Consider the following 16,839-nt stretch of genomic DNA (forward strand, 5'->3'; position numbering starts at 1 on the left):
AATGTAAGACTGAGAGTTGGAAGGAACCTTAGGGACTAAATAATGTCACCTCCTCATTTAACAGAGGAAGAAACTGAGGCCCCAAGAGAGGAAGAAGCCAGACCATAGACAGTGGAAGATACAGGAAAAGACCCCAGGCTTCTTTCCATAGCCCTAGCACAGGTGTTTTTTCTTACCTCAGTTTCCACATTTGAGTCCCATAGACCTGTATATATAGTCAGTCAGTTAGTAAATTAATATTAACCTCTTACTTTGTGCCAGACACTTTGCTAAGCATAGTCTTTCCTGTTTCTTTCTGGACTTCCCTGAAGGCTAGAAGAAGCCTCATCTGTGTTCTCCATCCTCCTGAACATCCAGAAAAGTTATTTGTTTGTCCCACATTGAGTTGACTTGCTATCAGAGGAAGCACTGATTCTGCAGGCAAAGGGGCTGGGTTCAAATCCTGTCTGATGCGTATTACTTGGGCAAGTCACTTCTTCTTGCCCTACAGTTTCCTTATCTGTAAAATGAGAGTATGAGACCACATGGGTCTTCAGGGCCCCTCTAGCTCTAGAATAATGATTCTGTGTCCTTGAGTTAGTCCCTTCACCTCTCTGTGCCTCAGTTTTCTTGTCTGCAGAAAGAATGGCTTTAGCCTATATGGTCTCTGAGGTCCCTTCCCACTTTAGACCATGGTCCTGCCTGTGCAACCTTGAATAAGCAGTTTCCCCTTCCCAAGTCTTGGTTTCCCTGCCTGTAAAATGAGGAGGTTGTAGACTAGACATCTATCTGGGATTTTTATCATTTAAACAAGTCTCCTTTTGGAGGTTAATATTTGGAGCAGCATTATATCCATGGAGGGCCACCTAGCAATCAAGCCATCTACCCACAAGTACTTATTGAGTACTTACTGTGTGCAGTACTACTACACACAGACTAGGTGCCTGATAAATGCTTCTTGATCAGTTGACTGACTGCTTATGGGCTGGGCAGATGACAAGGTGGAACCTGTTCAGGATATTTCATTTCTGAGCTTTGAATAAATATTTAGACACCAGCTCCAGAAGCCAAAACTATGTTTCTCTGCTTACTCTAGGGCAGATACCTCCCTCCTGGAGACAATGGTTGGATTCTACTCTGGCAGATTCCACCTTCATGAGCACCTCACCTCCCCAAAGAGCCAAAGGGTGAGGAACCCAGGAAACTGGAGCTTTGCCATCACCCTGGGGACAGAAGACATGAAGAGTAACAACACAAAGGGTCATGGAAAGAAGCTTCAAAGAGGCATATTTAGCCATGATGTCAGGAAAAACTTCCTAAGCACCAGAATGACATGAAAGAGGAACTGGTCGCCTAGAGAAGTAGGAGTTCACTGTCACTGGAGGTCTTCCAGTGAAGGCTGTAAACAAGGGCTTGAATTGAGCTGGCCACCAAGGTCCCTTCCTAACTCTGAAATTCTGTGGTTCTGTAACTCAGGTTTCCAAGAAGCTACATCTACGGCCTGATTAATGTGAATAACAAATTCCATGAAGTAGTCAAATTATTCGAATTCATGCTGAATATTTTCACTGTGCCGGAACCAAGTACCATGTTTTATATAATCATAACTTAGAATAGCATAAATGGAAATTCATGCAAGCCCTTCTGCACATTTCTTATTCACACCAGTTGGGACCTGGTTGTATAATTTTGTCATCAGTGTAGGTACACCCACTTTAATTAGAGAATGGTCTTTGACACCTTCCAGAACCCTTATGGTTAAACAAGACTTTGGTTCCTCCTTTCTGTGGGGTTTTGACCAAGCTGCACAGTGGAAGAGGGATTCTCAAAGAGACTACCTTTGGGATGCTTCATGGTGGTTTCTAGGCCTGCTGAGTGGGAATTGTAAGGGACTTAGCACATGTACTAATGTGCTCCATAAAGTAACACTAGACCACGTGAAAACAAAGATCTCCTCAGTGGTGTTGACTGCTTGGACTTTATCCAGGAAGGTGCACTAGAAGAGGTTGGGTCCTAGAGAATGGGAATGAAGTCACATGACCAAGAGGCCCAAGGAATAGGTCAGACAGGGAGTGAGGTGATGTTACTGCCAGCTAACTGGTAGAGAGAATGCCAAGCTTTGCAACACCTCTCTGATGATGAGAGCCACTGTGTGTTTGTGGCCACTGAGGAATTCCATCAAAGCCTGAGCAGGTCAGTGGCATCTGGCAGCTGACTTTCATGCAAACTCTGTCCACATGGCCCCATTGAGACCCCAATGCCCAAAGCCACTCTTGTTTGTGGGCACAGGAACAGATGAGCCATGGGAAGGGAAAAAGAGCCCTGGCCTGGGAAGCAGAAGGCCTGAGTTCTACTCTTAACTACTGTATGACCTTAGCTGACTTGATTAACCTCTGTGAGCTTCAGTTCTTGGGCTGTCCAGCTCTAGACTCATCTCTCTTAGGATCATGTAGAAACTTCTCTGTCTGGCATTCCTTGCTAAGAGGGAAAGAGAAGTGAGCCAATGCCAAGACCTCTGAAAAATGTGGATTGACAGAAATTAAGAACAATGATGAGAATGATATTGGATTACCATAGAGTAAATGGCATCAGCCACCAAACAGCACATGAAGAAGGCAGAAAGGTTGGGGATTTGTAGCAGTCAGAGGATCCCCAGTCAATGAAATTCCCCAGCAAGCCTCCATGGACAGAATGGAGTTCTTGGGTGCCACCAAGACTACAGCAGGGAGAGGCGAACACAAAGAAAGCTGCACCAACATCCAAAAGGAGAGCCAGAAGGATGGAGGTCACCCTTATGGTGACCATCCAGGCAAGGAAACCAGGGTTGGGGACAAAGATAGAAACCTAATGGCATCTCAGAGGGTGGGACAGAAATTCTGTTCTTCTGCTTGGTGTGGGAAAATGAATTCATTGAAATGTAAACCAAATCAGTTTGTTTGCCTGGTGTTTGACATGATAAATTCCTAGGAAAACATTTGGCGATAAATAAGTGGTATAATGAACAGAGTATCAGGGCTGGAATCAGGAAGACCCAAAGTTCAAATGTGGCCTCAGACACTTACCAGCTATGTGACCCTGGGCAAGTCACTTTACCCTGTTTACCTCAGTTTCCTCATCTAGAAAATGAGCTGGAGAAGGAAATGGCAAACCACTCCAGCATCTTTGCCAAGAAAACCCCAAAAGGAAAGAGTCAGATATGACTGAAAACATCTAAATTACAACAAATGTTGGTGCCTTGGGACAAAGCCCTAACTGTACTAATCTAGCTTCAGCTCTAGGCATTGGGCAAATCTATATTCTCTGGGCCTCAGTTTTTTCCCCTGTTAAATGACTGCTCTTGGATCAAATGATCTATAACGTTCCTTTCAGCTTTAGTAGTACAAAAAGGAAATAGTGAACCACTTCAAATAGGGTCATAAGGAGTCAGGACTGAAAAACAACTGAACTTATAACCCTTCGAGTGACTAAGAAGTCATCAAAATCTCAATGAAACTTCAAACAAAACAGAAAAGTGATCTGGGAAAAGCATGTTTATCTTAATCCAATAAGTGGTGAGTGGAGCATGAGGAAAGAAAGTAGCAGGTTTTGAGATGGGGCAGAACAATTCCAGATTGGAAAATTCTTGTACAAAACCCTTGGGAGCCAGCCTCCCCACTGCACCCCTATCAGCACCGCCTAGTCTTTTGGTGTCATCATCCTCACCAGTAATTCCCCAGGCTTCAAGCCCAGGGAGAAATCTGGAGGGATTAGGACACTGTTGGGTAAAAGCTTTGGGTCTTTGAATCTGTGTGACATCATGTTCGGGGTCCCTAAGGACCCTGCTTCCCATCCCCTTCTGGCTGACTCCTAGAGTACCCATCTCTGCCTTGCTTTTCTAGCTCCTGGCTGGACTGGTAGAAGAGGAGAAAAAATTCCTATCCTGCCCCCTGTCCCCATCTTAGCCTGCCTAGCCTTCTTTATCCCAATCAGCCAGCATTTAGTGCATTTATTAAGCACCTAATATGGGCCAAGCACTGATGATACAAAGGCAAATGTCTATGGGGAGATACAATATACTCCCAGTTATGCTCATCTCAGTGTGTTGCCTTTTATTTGTATCTTGGCTAAAATGTCACTATGTTACAGTGGAAAGTGTTCTGAATTTGTAACCAGAGGACCTGAGTTCGAATCCCTGCTCTGAAACTTAGAGGCTAGCTGGGTGACCTTGGACAAGTCAGTTTCCCTGCTTGGGTCTCAGTTTCCTCATCTATAAAATGAGGGGTTTGGATCTGATGACCTACCTCTACACTCCCATGATCCCTCACTCCCACAAAGTTTCTGATGGTTCCCGTCTTTGATTGCCCCAGGCCAGTGCCACACCCAGGGGATCAGCGAAGAAAGTGCCCTCAGTTACACATTCCTACAAACAAACTCTGACATTGACCCTGACTGTCTTCACTTGCTGCCCCCTAGAAATCATTTGCTTGTAGAAAGCAAAGGTTAACAGGAAAGGAAAATCTCTAGGAGGAAATAAGAGTGTGAAATGAAGGGGCCTCTCTGATGGATGGATGAGTAGCTGGAGAGAGTCCAGCCCACTGCTTACACACTCTGCCTCCCCTGGATGCTGATCGGGCACCTGAAAGAAGGTTTACCTCAAAATGTCCTTCATTGTTTAGCCACGAGTCATGTTTTAAAGATGGCTAAGAAAATGGCACACACAAAAATTAATACCTGAAAATAATAAGTCAGGGAGAGGCAGCTCCCAAGAGATGCAGATGTCATCCTACAGGATTCTTTAGGATTCTTCCTTTTTTTAATATTAAGCCTCTCTAACAAGCACTTCAAATATGGTTCAGTGAAAAAAACCCAATGGCTCTGGAATCAAAGTGACTGTGGGTGAGTCACTTGATTTCCATGGATCTCAGTTGTGAAACGAGGAGTTTGGAAGAGAGGGCATCTAAGATCAGCTCTAGATGAGTGACTCTACCATATCCCTGGGCCTCAGTTTCCTCATCTGTGAAATGTAGGCATTGCGCTTGATGACTGATAAGGTCCCTTCCAACTCTAGGTCTAGAATGTCATGATTGCAAGCCAAACTCCCCTTCTTGCTCCTGGCTCTCCTGCTCAAATCCTCAGGCCCCTCTCCTCAGTCTCCTTCCAGTGGGCAGCAGAAGATGGGAGATAGTGTAGAATAGAATCCCGCTGCACTACTTCAGAAGACAACAATGCTAGAGCACTGAGTTACCTGGAGAATTGACTCCAGGTACCACTTTGATTGGCCCATTCTGATAAACATCCAGACTATCTATCTATCTCTCTTTCTATCTATACACACACATACATATACATACATGTGTGTATGTGTGTTTCTATGTGTATGTATTATATATGTATATTATATTATGTATAATGTGTGATGAATTATATATAATATTGCATTTACTTACATGATATATCTATATTTATATATACATGCACAGAGAAAGAGTCCAGGTGCAGCTGATTCAACTGATTCAATCATTTGGGCCATGACTACCCTTCCCCGTTTGTCCCCTTCTCTTCATTCATACAGCCATTCCTCTACTTCAGACCTTGATCTCTTGCCAGACCCATTATAATAACTTTCTAAATGGTCTCCTTGCCTTTGTCCCTACTCTCTCCACCCATCCTCTCCATTGCTATCAAAATGATCTAAAACACAGATCTCACAATGTCACCCTAGATTCCTGATATGAGCTTGTTTTGTGGGATTTCTCCCCCTTCTCCTGAAAGTTGAATGAGAAAAGCATTGGGGGCAGGAGAGATGGGGAGGAGGAAGGAATAGATAAATGGTTATCTGAATCTGTCCTAGGAAGACATCCCTACGAAAGAGAGAATAGACACACTGTTATTAAATTCTCTTTCACAGAATCATGGGGCTAAAGAGAGTCTCAGAGCTCAGCTAGTCTAACCCTCTCATTTTACAGATAAGGAAACTATGGCTCAGAGAGGAAAAGAGAACCTGTTGGTCCAGTAGAACCCCAGCGAAGTCTGTGCTGCAAAAAGTCAGGTACGCATAATAAAGCCCTGGTAAAGTGATGTTGAAGGAATCAGAAGACCTGAGTTCAAGTCTCAGGTCTGCCACTGACTCGAAATGTGACCTAGGGCCTCAGTTTCCTCATCTGTGAAATGAAGAGGTTGAATTCAATGGCCTCTGGGGTCCCTTCCTGCCCTACATTTAGCATGCTGTGAATGTGGCCCAGGGAGAGGGGACAATGCTCCTGACATCTTCATCTATCCTAGAGCCTAATAGCAACACCATCAACACTTTACATCAACACACCGAAGATCTATGATTTCCCTGGGAGGGATATCAGAAATCCCTCTAAATCCAGGGTTCTATTTAGACAGACAAGGAAGAGATAACATTCCACTCCTCTCAATCTTCTAACATTTCCTTTCTTTTCAGATGAGGAAATCAAGGCCAATTTTAAGGGACTTTCCCAAGGTCACTCAGACATTAAACATCAAAGGAATTCTTACCCATGGGAGCTGAGGAGGCATGACCTCATCCCCATGCCTTTCCACCCTGCTCAACTGGGACTTTGCTGGATCAAGTTCACAGAAACAGGATGTAGGGATCCAGACTCACAAACTAACACCTCCAGTTCCCTCCATTCAAACCTGGGCATGGATGGGATCACTTAGAAACTAACTGAAGGAGGCTGCTGTCCATTAACCTTTCCCAACAGGCAATTACCCTCTGATTCCCACAGCCAAAGAAGGAGATAAGAGAACTGATCACATAACAGGGCTCATCCATAGAGAAAGAGAGATACCACTGCTGGGTTTTCATGACACCAAGGCTCTGGACAGACTGGTTTCTTCCCGGAATTGGCTGAATCTGCTGTACAATCCAGCATTGTCAAGATCCAGCCTTTGAAATGACCTTTGAGTTGGCTCCAGAGTGAACAGAGTTTAGTGATCGAGGTTCAACCTCAATAAACTAATCCTCATATTTCTTTGCAAGATGAAATGAGGAGAAAGATACAATTAATGCCCTAGGAGAAAACTACAGAAAAGAATGGAAAATCCAAAAAATTTTGCAGATATTTATTAAATACCTGCTACATGAAAGGCTCTGGGCCTAGTTAAAGAAAGACAAGACCCACATCTCAATTTCAAGGGGTCTTAAATCTTATAGTTGGGTGCAGAACTAGGACAGGTGCACTAAGTATGGTATAATGGAAAATGGGCCAAGTACAAGAGAAAGAACAGGTCAAATACCTGGCAGCTAAATTCAGATAAAAGGCAATGGATGTAGGATAGAACACACTCTCCTGGCACTAAGGGTTGCACTTGATGCTGAGTTAGATGGTCACTGTGTCAGTGGTTTTGCTTGGATGATTTTCTGTGTAACAGAGAGTGCTTAGGGATTCAGGGAGGGGAATATTGGGAAATGTTTCTGATGTAAAGAAAAAAAAAGGCATAGATTAAACTCAAAAATTTATAACAGAGTTCCTCCATGGCACACTAGTCATAAATTAAACCACACTTCAGTGTGAGATCATAGAAAAAGTGCTGGGTCTATAGTCACAGAAGCCAGGTTCTGTCTGTGTGATCCTGGACAACTCACTTTCCCTCTGTAAACCTCAGTTTCCTTGTCTGTAAAGTGGGGGAAGAGGTTTGGACTAGATTAATTCTGAGACCCCTTCCACTTCATGATCTATAACCCTATGGCCTCCCTGGACCTCACTTTCCTCATATATAAAATGATTGAGGTCCTTTCCAGCTTCAGAGTTACAGTCCTATGAGTCCATGACAGTGAAGTCTAACTACCTGTGCGACCCTGGGGAAATTTCTTATCCTTTTTAAGTTTCAATCAGCTAGATTCACTGAACTTGGAATCAAGAAAACCCTTAGTAAGACTCTTAGCCTCTCTCAGTTTCTCAATTTCCTCATCTGTAAAATGGAGCTAATAAGGGCATCAGGTTGTGGTGAGGATTAGATCTGTTTCGAGCACTTTGTTGCCCTTAGAAGGTTAGAGAACAGTGAGCTATGATTATTATTCCAGTTTCCTCTTCTATAAAAATGGAGAGAATGGGGGCATTTACTATGGGGATCAAACAAGATAACATAGCTAGCTGGGGGGAGGAGAAGGAGGAGGAGGAGAAAGAGGAAGAAGTCAGTCCAAGAGTTAGTCAGTTAACTTTTTTGCATGGATTTGGTCATCAGAATGATCAAACCAGCTGAGCAAGTGGGCACAACCAGAAACTCTGAGGACCTGGCCTCCCTCTGCCCACAAGCACCAATACCCACTCAGATCCCCAACATTTTGAGAATGAGGCACAGGTGCCCATACCAGAATGTCAGAACAGAAAGGGACCTTGATGACCATCTAGTCCAATGACTTCGTTTTTCACAGGAGAAAGCTGAGGCTCAGGGAGGAGAAGGGACTTCCTAAAGCCCCTTGCCTGTTAGCAATCCATCAAGGTGGATTTTGAACTCAGGTTTCCAAGTCCCAGAGCTTGGGCTCTTAGCACCAGGCCAAATCTCCTCTGCCCACTCTATTTGGTAGACATTATGGTACCCTAGTCTCCTGCTTGCTCCTCTATACCTCTCACTATTACTCCTTGTCTGTCCTAATTATTTACCTTCTCCCTTACGCATCCTCTCATTTGCAAGTCTCAGGGTAATATCTAAATCCAGACAACCGGTGCGTTTGATCAGTTAGGCCCAATCCCAATCGAAAAACTTCAGTCAAATCAATCACATATTTGACTGACCCCAACTGATTGCTTAATTAAATCAGTTGAATCTAGAAAAGATGAAAACACAAATGATGATAAGCAGACCCAAATGAGGGAATGCCACCTCTTCCTCATCTGTCTACAGAGAGCCCTGGTTTGGGGTTCTTAATTATAATTCTAAATCTCAGATAAGATCCTGGTCAACTCTGAATCCTATGGTCCTGACAAAATAAAGAAATAGTTCATGTTGGAGAGGCTGTGGAAAGACAGGCATGCTAATATGCTATTGGTAAAACCATTAATTGGTTCATCCATTCTAGACAGCAATTTAGACTTATGTCCCCCAAAAGTGACTGAAATGTTCATATCCTTTGGCCCAGAGATCCTATGAGGGAGTGCACCCCTAGTGGTTAAAAAAACAGAAGGAAATGTCACATAAACTGCCCACTTCCTCATAGAGGAAAGGTGGGATGCAAGGTGCAGAATGAGAAATATATTTTAGACATGGCTGATACGTGGACTATTATTTCTTGCTTTATTATGCTTTTTGGTTTAAATGATTGTACTTTTCTTTAAAAAAAATAAGGCGGGGGGGCAAGGGGATTTAGGAGGGACAGGAAGTAACAAGAGTGTTGCCTTCAGAGAAGAAAAGTGGCCATTGGAACATTTTTTATAATGCATAGAAGAGAACTGAAGGAAGTTCAGAAGGAAACAAACAGACAGTAGCATATCGAATTTATTATATATATATATTTTTTTAAAAGCAAGATGTACACAGTAGTGATTTATGTTTTCATATATAATCCTCGTTTTGATCTACTTTGTACGTAGAAATGATCACTCTTTGTGGAGATTGTGTTTGATTTAATTTCTTTTTTATTTTTTTTGGTTGAAAAGAAAGACCTCACATACACTGAAATGACCATACGAGCATTTTTTTGTGTATCAAAGAGCTAGAAACAAATTGTATGCCTTTTCAATGGGGAATGGCTGGAGCAGTTACTGTAATGAATGGAGTGAAACATTACCACACTTAGCAGTGAATAGGAGGCTTTCAGAGAAGCATGAGAAGATTTACATGAACTGATGCAGACCCAATGTAAACAGAACCCAGAAAGCATTCTATGTGGTGACCACAACAGTCTGAACAAAAGACAAAACTGAATACTGCAAATTGGCCTTGGAGAAGACATGAGAAAATGCAGCTCATCCTTTTATTGGAAATGTAGGATGGTGGGGAGAGGAAGTAGAGGTTGTGCCTATGGAATGTTGCCATATGTCTGCAATGTGTGTCTGCAGGCTTTGCTAACTCATGTTTTCCTTTTTACTATCTTTGCGAAAAAGGAAATCTCTCTGAGTGGAGAGGAAGGAATAAATTCAGAAATTAAAGAAATATAAAGACAGAAGTCTTAATCAACAGAACTTTTTATGATGATAATGATAAGTTCTGTGGTCCTGAGATCACCTATGAACAGGAAGGGTGCCCACATGCTGAAATTCAGATGTGCCCAAAGGAACCAGGGGCAGGAAGGTACCAATGCCCACATAGTAAAGAAGCAGATGGACCCTTTAGAACTAAACATGTTGAAACACAACCCAGTCCCCAGAAAGGGCTTATCTTTTTTAACTAAGGACCATCTCTGGTAACACTCACCGGCCACCACACCATACTCCGGCCTGCCAGGAAGAAGCCTCCAACAGTTCCACGACTGGTTGACAGCATGGCCTAGGAGGATAAGATCAGAAGCTTAATAGGTATCCAGGAGAATCTGATGAGATCCACAGAAAGAACACCTCCTTCCCATTCCATATCACATTCCATCTCAACTCCACAAAATCCTACTGTGATGCCTCATAGTGGTGTGGAGGTAAACACAGGCCTTCAAAGGCTGCACCAACGGAGGGTGGGATCTCACAGGTCCTACCAAACTAGAAAGGCTTCAGGTACAGGTCTGGCAATAGACAACTTTGTCTTCTGTCCAGCAGCTGGCCAAGCCAAGAACAGGGCGCTCATCACCAAGAGGTGATGAATCGTTCAGCCGAGGCAAACCATGGAAGAAAGAAAAATGCAAGATGGCCTTTGGCTCTACTCAGAGATCCTTCTGTCTTTGCAGGAACTGTGGTGAATAGTAGAAAGAGGGCAGAAACTGTCTTTTACCTTTCTTTAGCTGTGCTTGGCACACAGTAGGTGCTTAATAAATGTTTGTTGACTGACTGACTGGCCTCTACCTGTGGACCTGTGGACATTTCCATATAGGAAATGGGGCCCACCAAGGAAGCAAGTTAGATCAGCTTTGGAACCATTGGTATAAATGTTACCCAGGCAAACCCTTTAAGTAGGGAGAAGCCAAGATGGGGATTGATGGTGGTAAAAAGGTTCTTCCCCCCAGAAGATGTGGGTACTTGGAAAGAGTTATAATGTCACTGGTGCCTCATCATTCTGCTTCCCTACAGGACACAGCTCCAGTGTGCCCTCCACTAGAAGGTTTTCTCAATTTCTTTTCTGGGAACCCTAGCTTCCCTGACCTGACATCCCCTGTTCCGAGGCTCCTCCCACTCCCGACATTCCATGCTCTGAGGCCTCTCCCAACTCTCACATTCCATCTTCTCAGTCCTCTTAGATTCTAGGTTCAGATATCTATCCACTATACCAGAGCACAGACCCGAACACAGATTGTTCAGTCATTTTTCAGTCATGTCAGACTCTCCATGACCCTATCTGAGGTTTTCTTGGCAGAGATACTCAAGTAATTTGCCATTTCCTTCTCCAGCTCATTTGGCAGATGAGAAAACTGAGGCACACAAGGTGCAGTGACCTGCCCAGGGTCACATAGCTAGTATGTGTCTGAAGCCAGATTTGAACTCAGGAAGATGAGCTTTCCCAACTCCAGACCCAGCACTCTATCACACAGAGAAGGCAATTAGGAAGTATAAGTTGAACTAAGTGTTCTTTCTCTCCCATCTCTGCACCTTGGCACTGGCTGTTCCCCATGCCTGGCATGCTCTCACTCCTCACTTCCTCAAGCCACATCTCCAATGCTACCTCCAAAGCAGGAGACTTTTCCAAGGATCCCAACACTAGTCCCTTCCCTTAGAACTGATCTTCCATGGACTATAGATCTAATACTCATATTTCGATTAATTTCAAGGGAGCTCCTTGAGAGCCTTGAGGGTCTTTAACACAGTAAGAGCTTAATAAATGCTTATTTACTGACTGTATCCTCTGGTCTGCCTTCCTCCTTCCAAATCTCCTTGTGCAAAGACTCTCAAATCTTTCCAGCTCCCAGACCAGTATCTCCCACTGCCTCCCATCATTGCCATCTCCTCCCCAGGTCCACAAAATTCCCACCCTCTTCATTTCATTGCCAGCCAGCCCCGTGCATCACAGTGAAATTTCCAAGCCCACTGGTCCTTATCCCTCCTCCCTCCCACTGCTATCCTAATGCACAGTCAAAAGAGCGCTGCATTTGAAATCTGGGGGTCAAGTTTTGAGCCCTGGATCTGCTACTTATCCCCTAAGCAAACTTGGCTCCTTCCCTAACCTCCCTGGGCCTCAAGTTTCTTCATCTGTGAAATGGACAGATTGAACTCAGTGACTTCTAAACTACTTCCTAATATTATAAATTTTGATCCTAAGATCCAAGTCTTCTCTGAGGATCACTGCCTAGATGACCTTGAGCAAGTATGTCACTAAATCTCCCTGGGTCTCAGTTTCCTCCCCTGTAAAATGCTTGTTGAAGAGAATGGAATGATCTCTGAGATCCTAGCCATCTCCTCTTGTCTATGATTCTAACACTGAGAGACTCTAAGTTATTAGTATTTCATGATTCTCACAGAGGTGGCTGGGTGGCTCAATGGTTAGAAGGCTGGGTCTGGAGTCAGGAAAAGCTGAGTTCAAATCCAAACAAGTATCAGTTGTGTGACCCTGGACAAGTCCAATAAACCTCCACATGCCTGTTTTTCAACTGTAAAGTGGAAATAATAACGGTACCTATGTTCCAGGGTTGTTGTGAGTATAAAATGAGCAGTGATTTGGAAAGTGCTTACCACAATGCTGGACACACAGTAAGCTCTTTATCAATGTTTCCTTTCCTAACATAGGATTTCCTAACACAGGACACTTGGGACACATCCAAAGGGATGGAGAAGCAGAACTAGATTGGAAGCCAAAAATTCAGGCTCTCTTGACCACATACCTCACTCTGCCACTGTGACCTTAGATAAATCACTTCCCCTAAGCTCTCAGGAGCCTGAACTCGGATGTAGAAAGGACCAAGGGGCCATACAGCACATCCAGTTTATTTTACAGATGAGGAAAGTGATCCCAAAGAGTGACTTGCCCAGAGTGACTCAGCTTTTGTCGAGGTGAGATTTTAACCCAGACCTTCCTTGATTCAAGTCCAGCCTTGTAGCCAATACTCCATACTGCCTCCCTGTCCTCAGTTTCCTTGCGAAATGGGTGGGGGGGCGGGGATGGAAGACAACTAAGATGTTCTTGAAGGTACCTCCCAGCTCCACAATGTGCTGGCAGGAAAGCTGGGGGAGGTTTGACCAAAGGGATACAAATGACTAAGGAAGACGCCGCTAATGTGTGAGAACTAACAGACCCAGGCATTAAGAGGCCGTTATCCATGTGACAAAGTGGGAGATACCCCAGAAGGGGCTTGTGGGCAGCAGAGGACAGGGGAGAGGCTGGGCAGGGACATCCTGGGTCTTCCTTGAGAGGCAGCGAGAGCGTCTCACACAGGGGATGTTCTCAGGACTTTTCAGGCAAAAAGAATGTGAACTGCAGGCTATGGGACCATGAAGTGAGGCAGCAGGCTATAGAGGACAAGGTTCATGATCAGGAATAAAAGCTGAAATGGTCAGCCTTGGACTAAATGGCCATTAATGAGGCATGAACATTGGAAAGGTGTAAACTCCTCAGAGGCAGGAGAGCAGATGAGTTGAGGAAAGGACAAGAGATTAGCAGAGCGTATCCAAGAAAGCTTGGCCCTGGGGAAAGCACCATAAGGATGGGTGCTGGGTGCAAAGGTCCCTGAGGTGGGGGGAGGGGGAAGGACAGAAGATAGGGTCCCATCAGTGGATTAGCTGGCTCTGCCTCCAACCTGGATTAGGGACAGCTCCATCTTCTGGCTCCGTGGCCTCCAATAGGCAGAGCCCAGAGCTGGAAACCAAGAGCCCTGGGTTCTCTGCTGCTGTCTCTGCTGCTAACTCCCTAGGGACCTCACTGCTCTGCATCTGAATTTGCTCAGCTATTAAATGAAGAAGAGCATGTGGGGATAGCATGATAGAGGAAAGCAGGCTAGGAGTCAGATGATACATTGTGTGACCTCTCTGTGCCTTGGTTTCCCTATCTGTAAAAAGAGTGGAGTAGCATCAGTGACCTTTAAGGTCTTTTTCGCCAGCTAGTCAATGAGTCTGCAATGATCCTAGAGCCCTGGCTGGGTTAGGATCATAGCCCTGTTTTGTTTGGATAGTTTCTGAGTAATTCATTCAGCACTGACTCCTTGGGGACAAGGTCCTCAGTGACTCCTAAAGAGTTAATCCTCAATTCCCTCATCTTCTGAGCCACCCAGAGTTAAGCAAGGGAACCATACTCACCCCTGCCTCTGCACTCAGTCACCGTTACAACCACATAATCCACTTGGAAACTTTGCTGGCTAAGCCACCCCCCTTCCCTGTCCCCTGGGTGTGCCCTAAGAACAAGTTTCTCTGGTTGTGTGCCATGTCCCAGAAATGCCTCCCTCATAAGCAGGGCCTCCCTCAGAATCCGGGAAGAGTCACCAGTGTCTGAAGGGATGACTGCCAGGCAGCTAATTCTTGAACCCCCTCTGGAACTCCAGACCCCTAGGCATCCTGCCCCACTTCATGGGATCCCTAGACCACTGAAGGTCTTGCAGCCCAAGCTGGCTTCTCTCAGTTCCTAGATGTGGGACACCGGTTAGCTCTGCACCTGACCCTGAGCCACTGGGCAAACCCCTCTCCTGCCTTCCCTGACTGGTGCCCAGCCCCTCACACTACACTCTAACCTTCTCTAAATTCCCCAGCCCTTTGTGGACTCTATGCCCCCTCCCTGCTTCACTGAGCTCTCCTACCTTCTGCTTCCCCAATAGGTGGCCCTTTCTCCAAGTCCCTTCCCTGTTCTCCCACACAAACCCCAGTTCCCAGCCCCTTGAGCCTACCATTGGCCTGGCCTCCTGGCCTCTGCTGTAGACTCAGTCCCTGACTCCACCTTCCCATCCCTTGCTACCTCAGTCATTCTTAGTCCCTCAAACTGTCCTTCACCTCTCCTTCCCCAAGTTTCTGAAATATACTGCTAGCCCAAGATCTTCCCCTCACTTTCTTCTCTCTCCTTCCCAGTCCCTCTTCCTTGGCCCAGCAGAACTCTGTCTGAGCCTGGGATCTCCGACTCCGGCTCTCCTGCTCCGCCCCCTGCATTCCCCTTCTCATGCATCGATCCTCTCCAAGTTAGAGGATCATAGACTCTCCAGTTGGAAAGGTCTTTAAATATAGTGTCAGATCCCTTAGAAAACAGAATGTCCAGGTTGAGAGGGTCTTAGAACACGGAGCATTGAACGTCTGTGAGAGCTGGGAAGAAACTTAGGTTAGAGCTGAAAGGGCTGTCATAGAGTGTCATAGCTCTAGAGCTAGCTCAGTCCAGTGCCCTCAATTTACTGGCTCAGAAGGATGAATGACTTATCCTAGGTCCTCTGATCACCCTCTTAGCTCCCGATGTACATGCTCTCCTGCCCCGCCCTTGGGTCCCCCACGTACCCACAGCCCCACGGCCATGACCACCACGAAGTAGATGACAATGACTGAGATGTCCGCAGCATTTTTGATGCGGTCGGAAGAAACAGGAGGTGCGGAGGTCCCGGCAGAGAAGCTGGGGCTCAGGGTGTTGTCCATGCTGACAGGTCCGTCCCGACCGACAGACAGATAGTTCTGCGCCGTCCCGGGCGGCTGCCTGCCTCCTTATAGAGCCTGTGTCGGGGCTCCGGGTTAATGTTCAATCCCGGCCCTGGGAGGGGAGGGCAGAGGAGGTGGTGGAGGGCAGGGTAGGGGAGTGGCTGGAGAGGTGGGAGATGGAGGCCCCCTCGGTTCCTTACTGGGCAGACATCCCTTGGGCACGGGTTTGGGGGTGGATCTGAGGGGAGTGGAGTGCTGGGCTCCTAGGATCCCGAGAAAGGCGGAGGCTGGGCTGGGGCAGGGTAGGGGCAGGGCAGGTATCGAGCAGGTGCGGGGAGGAGCCCAGACTACCTGGGGAAGGGAGGGGAGGGTGCGCGCCTTTCCTTAGGGATCCCGGGCGCAAGAATGGTGGCCACTTCTGATGCTGGACTCCTGCCCAGGGCCACCGTGGGGGCCCAGAGTGGGCATGCTGATGACCCTCTCTGGGCCTCAGCTTCCACAGCGGTAAAAATGGACAGAATAACCTAGTGGAAAGAAGGCTTGATTTCCTGGATTGACATATGGACTCTGCCACTTGCCTTTGTGATTCTGGTCGAGTCCCTTAAGCACTTGGAAAACAGGCACAGTCGTGTAAAGGAAAGAGCACTGCATTTGACGTCTGAGAAACCAACCTCAAATGCGAACTCTGCTCCTGGATACCTGGGGATCCGTCCTATAGTCACTTGCACTATCTACCTCAAGCAGCTCTTGTGAGGAAATCCATTCAATCTGAGGCAATGTGGTCTAGTGGAAAGAGAGCTGATTTAAGCAAAAAGCTTGGGAGTGCTAGCCTTGGAGTCAAGAAGACCTGAGTTCAAATACAGCTTCAGATACTTGCCAGGTAACTCTAGGTAAGTCATTTCACTTCTGTCTTCCTCAGTTTCTTCATCTGTAAAATAATGATAAAAAACGACAATTTCCCTATGAGGTTGTGTAAGGGTCAAATAAAATGGTATTTGTAAAATGCCTTACCATTCAGTCAGTGCTATATACTAATAAATAAAAACTAATAAACATTTATAGCTTAGCATTTCTATATCGCCTTAAAGTTTCCAGAGTGCTTTACAAACAGTCCCATTGTGTTCTCACAACAACCATGGGAGGTGGGTGCTATTATGATCCCATTTTACAGGTGAGGACACTGAAGGAAAGGGACAAATAAGTATGTAGATAGCACCTTTTACTTGCCAGGCATTGTGTA

General features: G+C 45.6%; 1 protein-coding gene across 1 annotated transcript in view; it reads right to left on the minus strand.

Annotated features, from left to right (window-relative positions):
- The window catches only part of SLC5A1 (solute carrier family 5 member 1), a 63,566-nt gene extending 47,706 nt beyond the window's left edge, over window positions 1-15,860 (minus strand). Inside the window, exons 1-2 of the mRNA XM_072599847.1 lie at window positions 15,465-15,860; window positions 10,342-10,413 (exon numbers count right to left, since the gene is read on the minus strand). Of these exons, the coding sequence (XP_072455948.1) occupies window positions 10,342-10,413; window positions 15,465-15,599 (207 nt within the window). The 5' untranslated portion in view covers window positions 15,600-15,860. The remainder of the gene's footprint in view (window positions 1-10,341; window positions 10,414-15,464) is intronic.
- Between the last annotated feature and the right edge of the window lie 979 nt (window positions 15,861-16,839).

This window comes from Notamacropus eugenii, chromosome 4, assembly GCF_028372415.1.
Source record: "Notamacropus eugenii isolate mMacEug1 chromosome 4, mMacEug1.pri_v2, whole genome shotgun sequence".
Taxonomy (NCBI): domain Eukaryota; kingdom Metazoa; phylum Chordata; class Mammalia; order Diprotodontia; family Macropodidae; genus Notamacropus; species Notamacropus eugenii.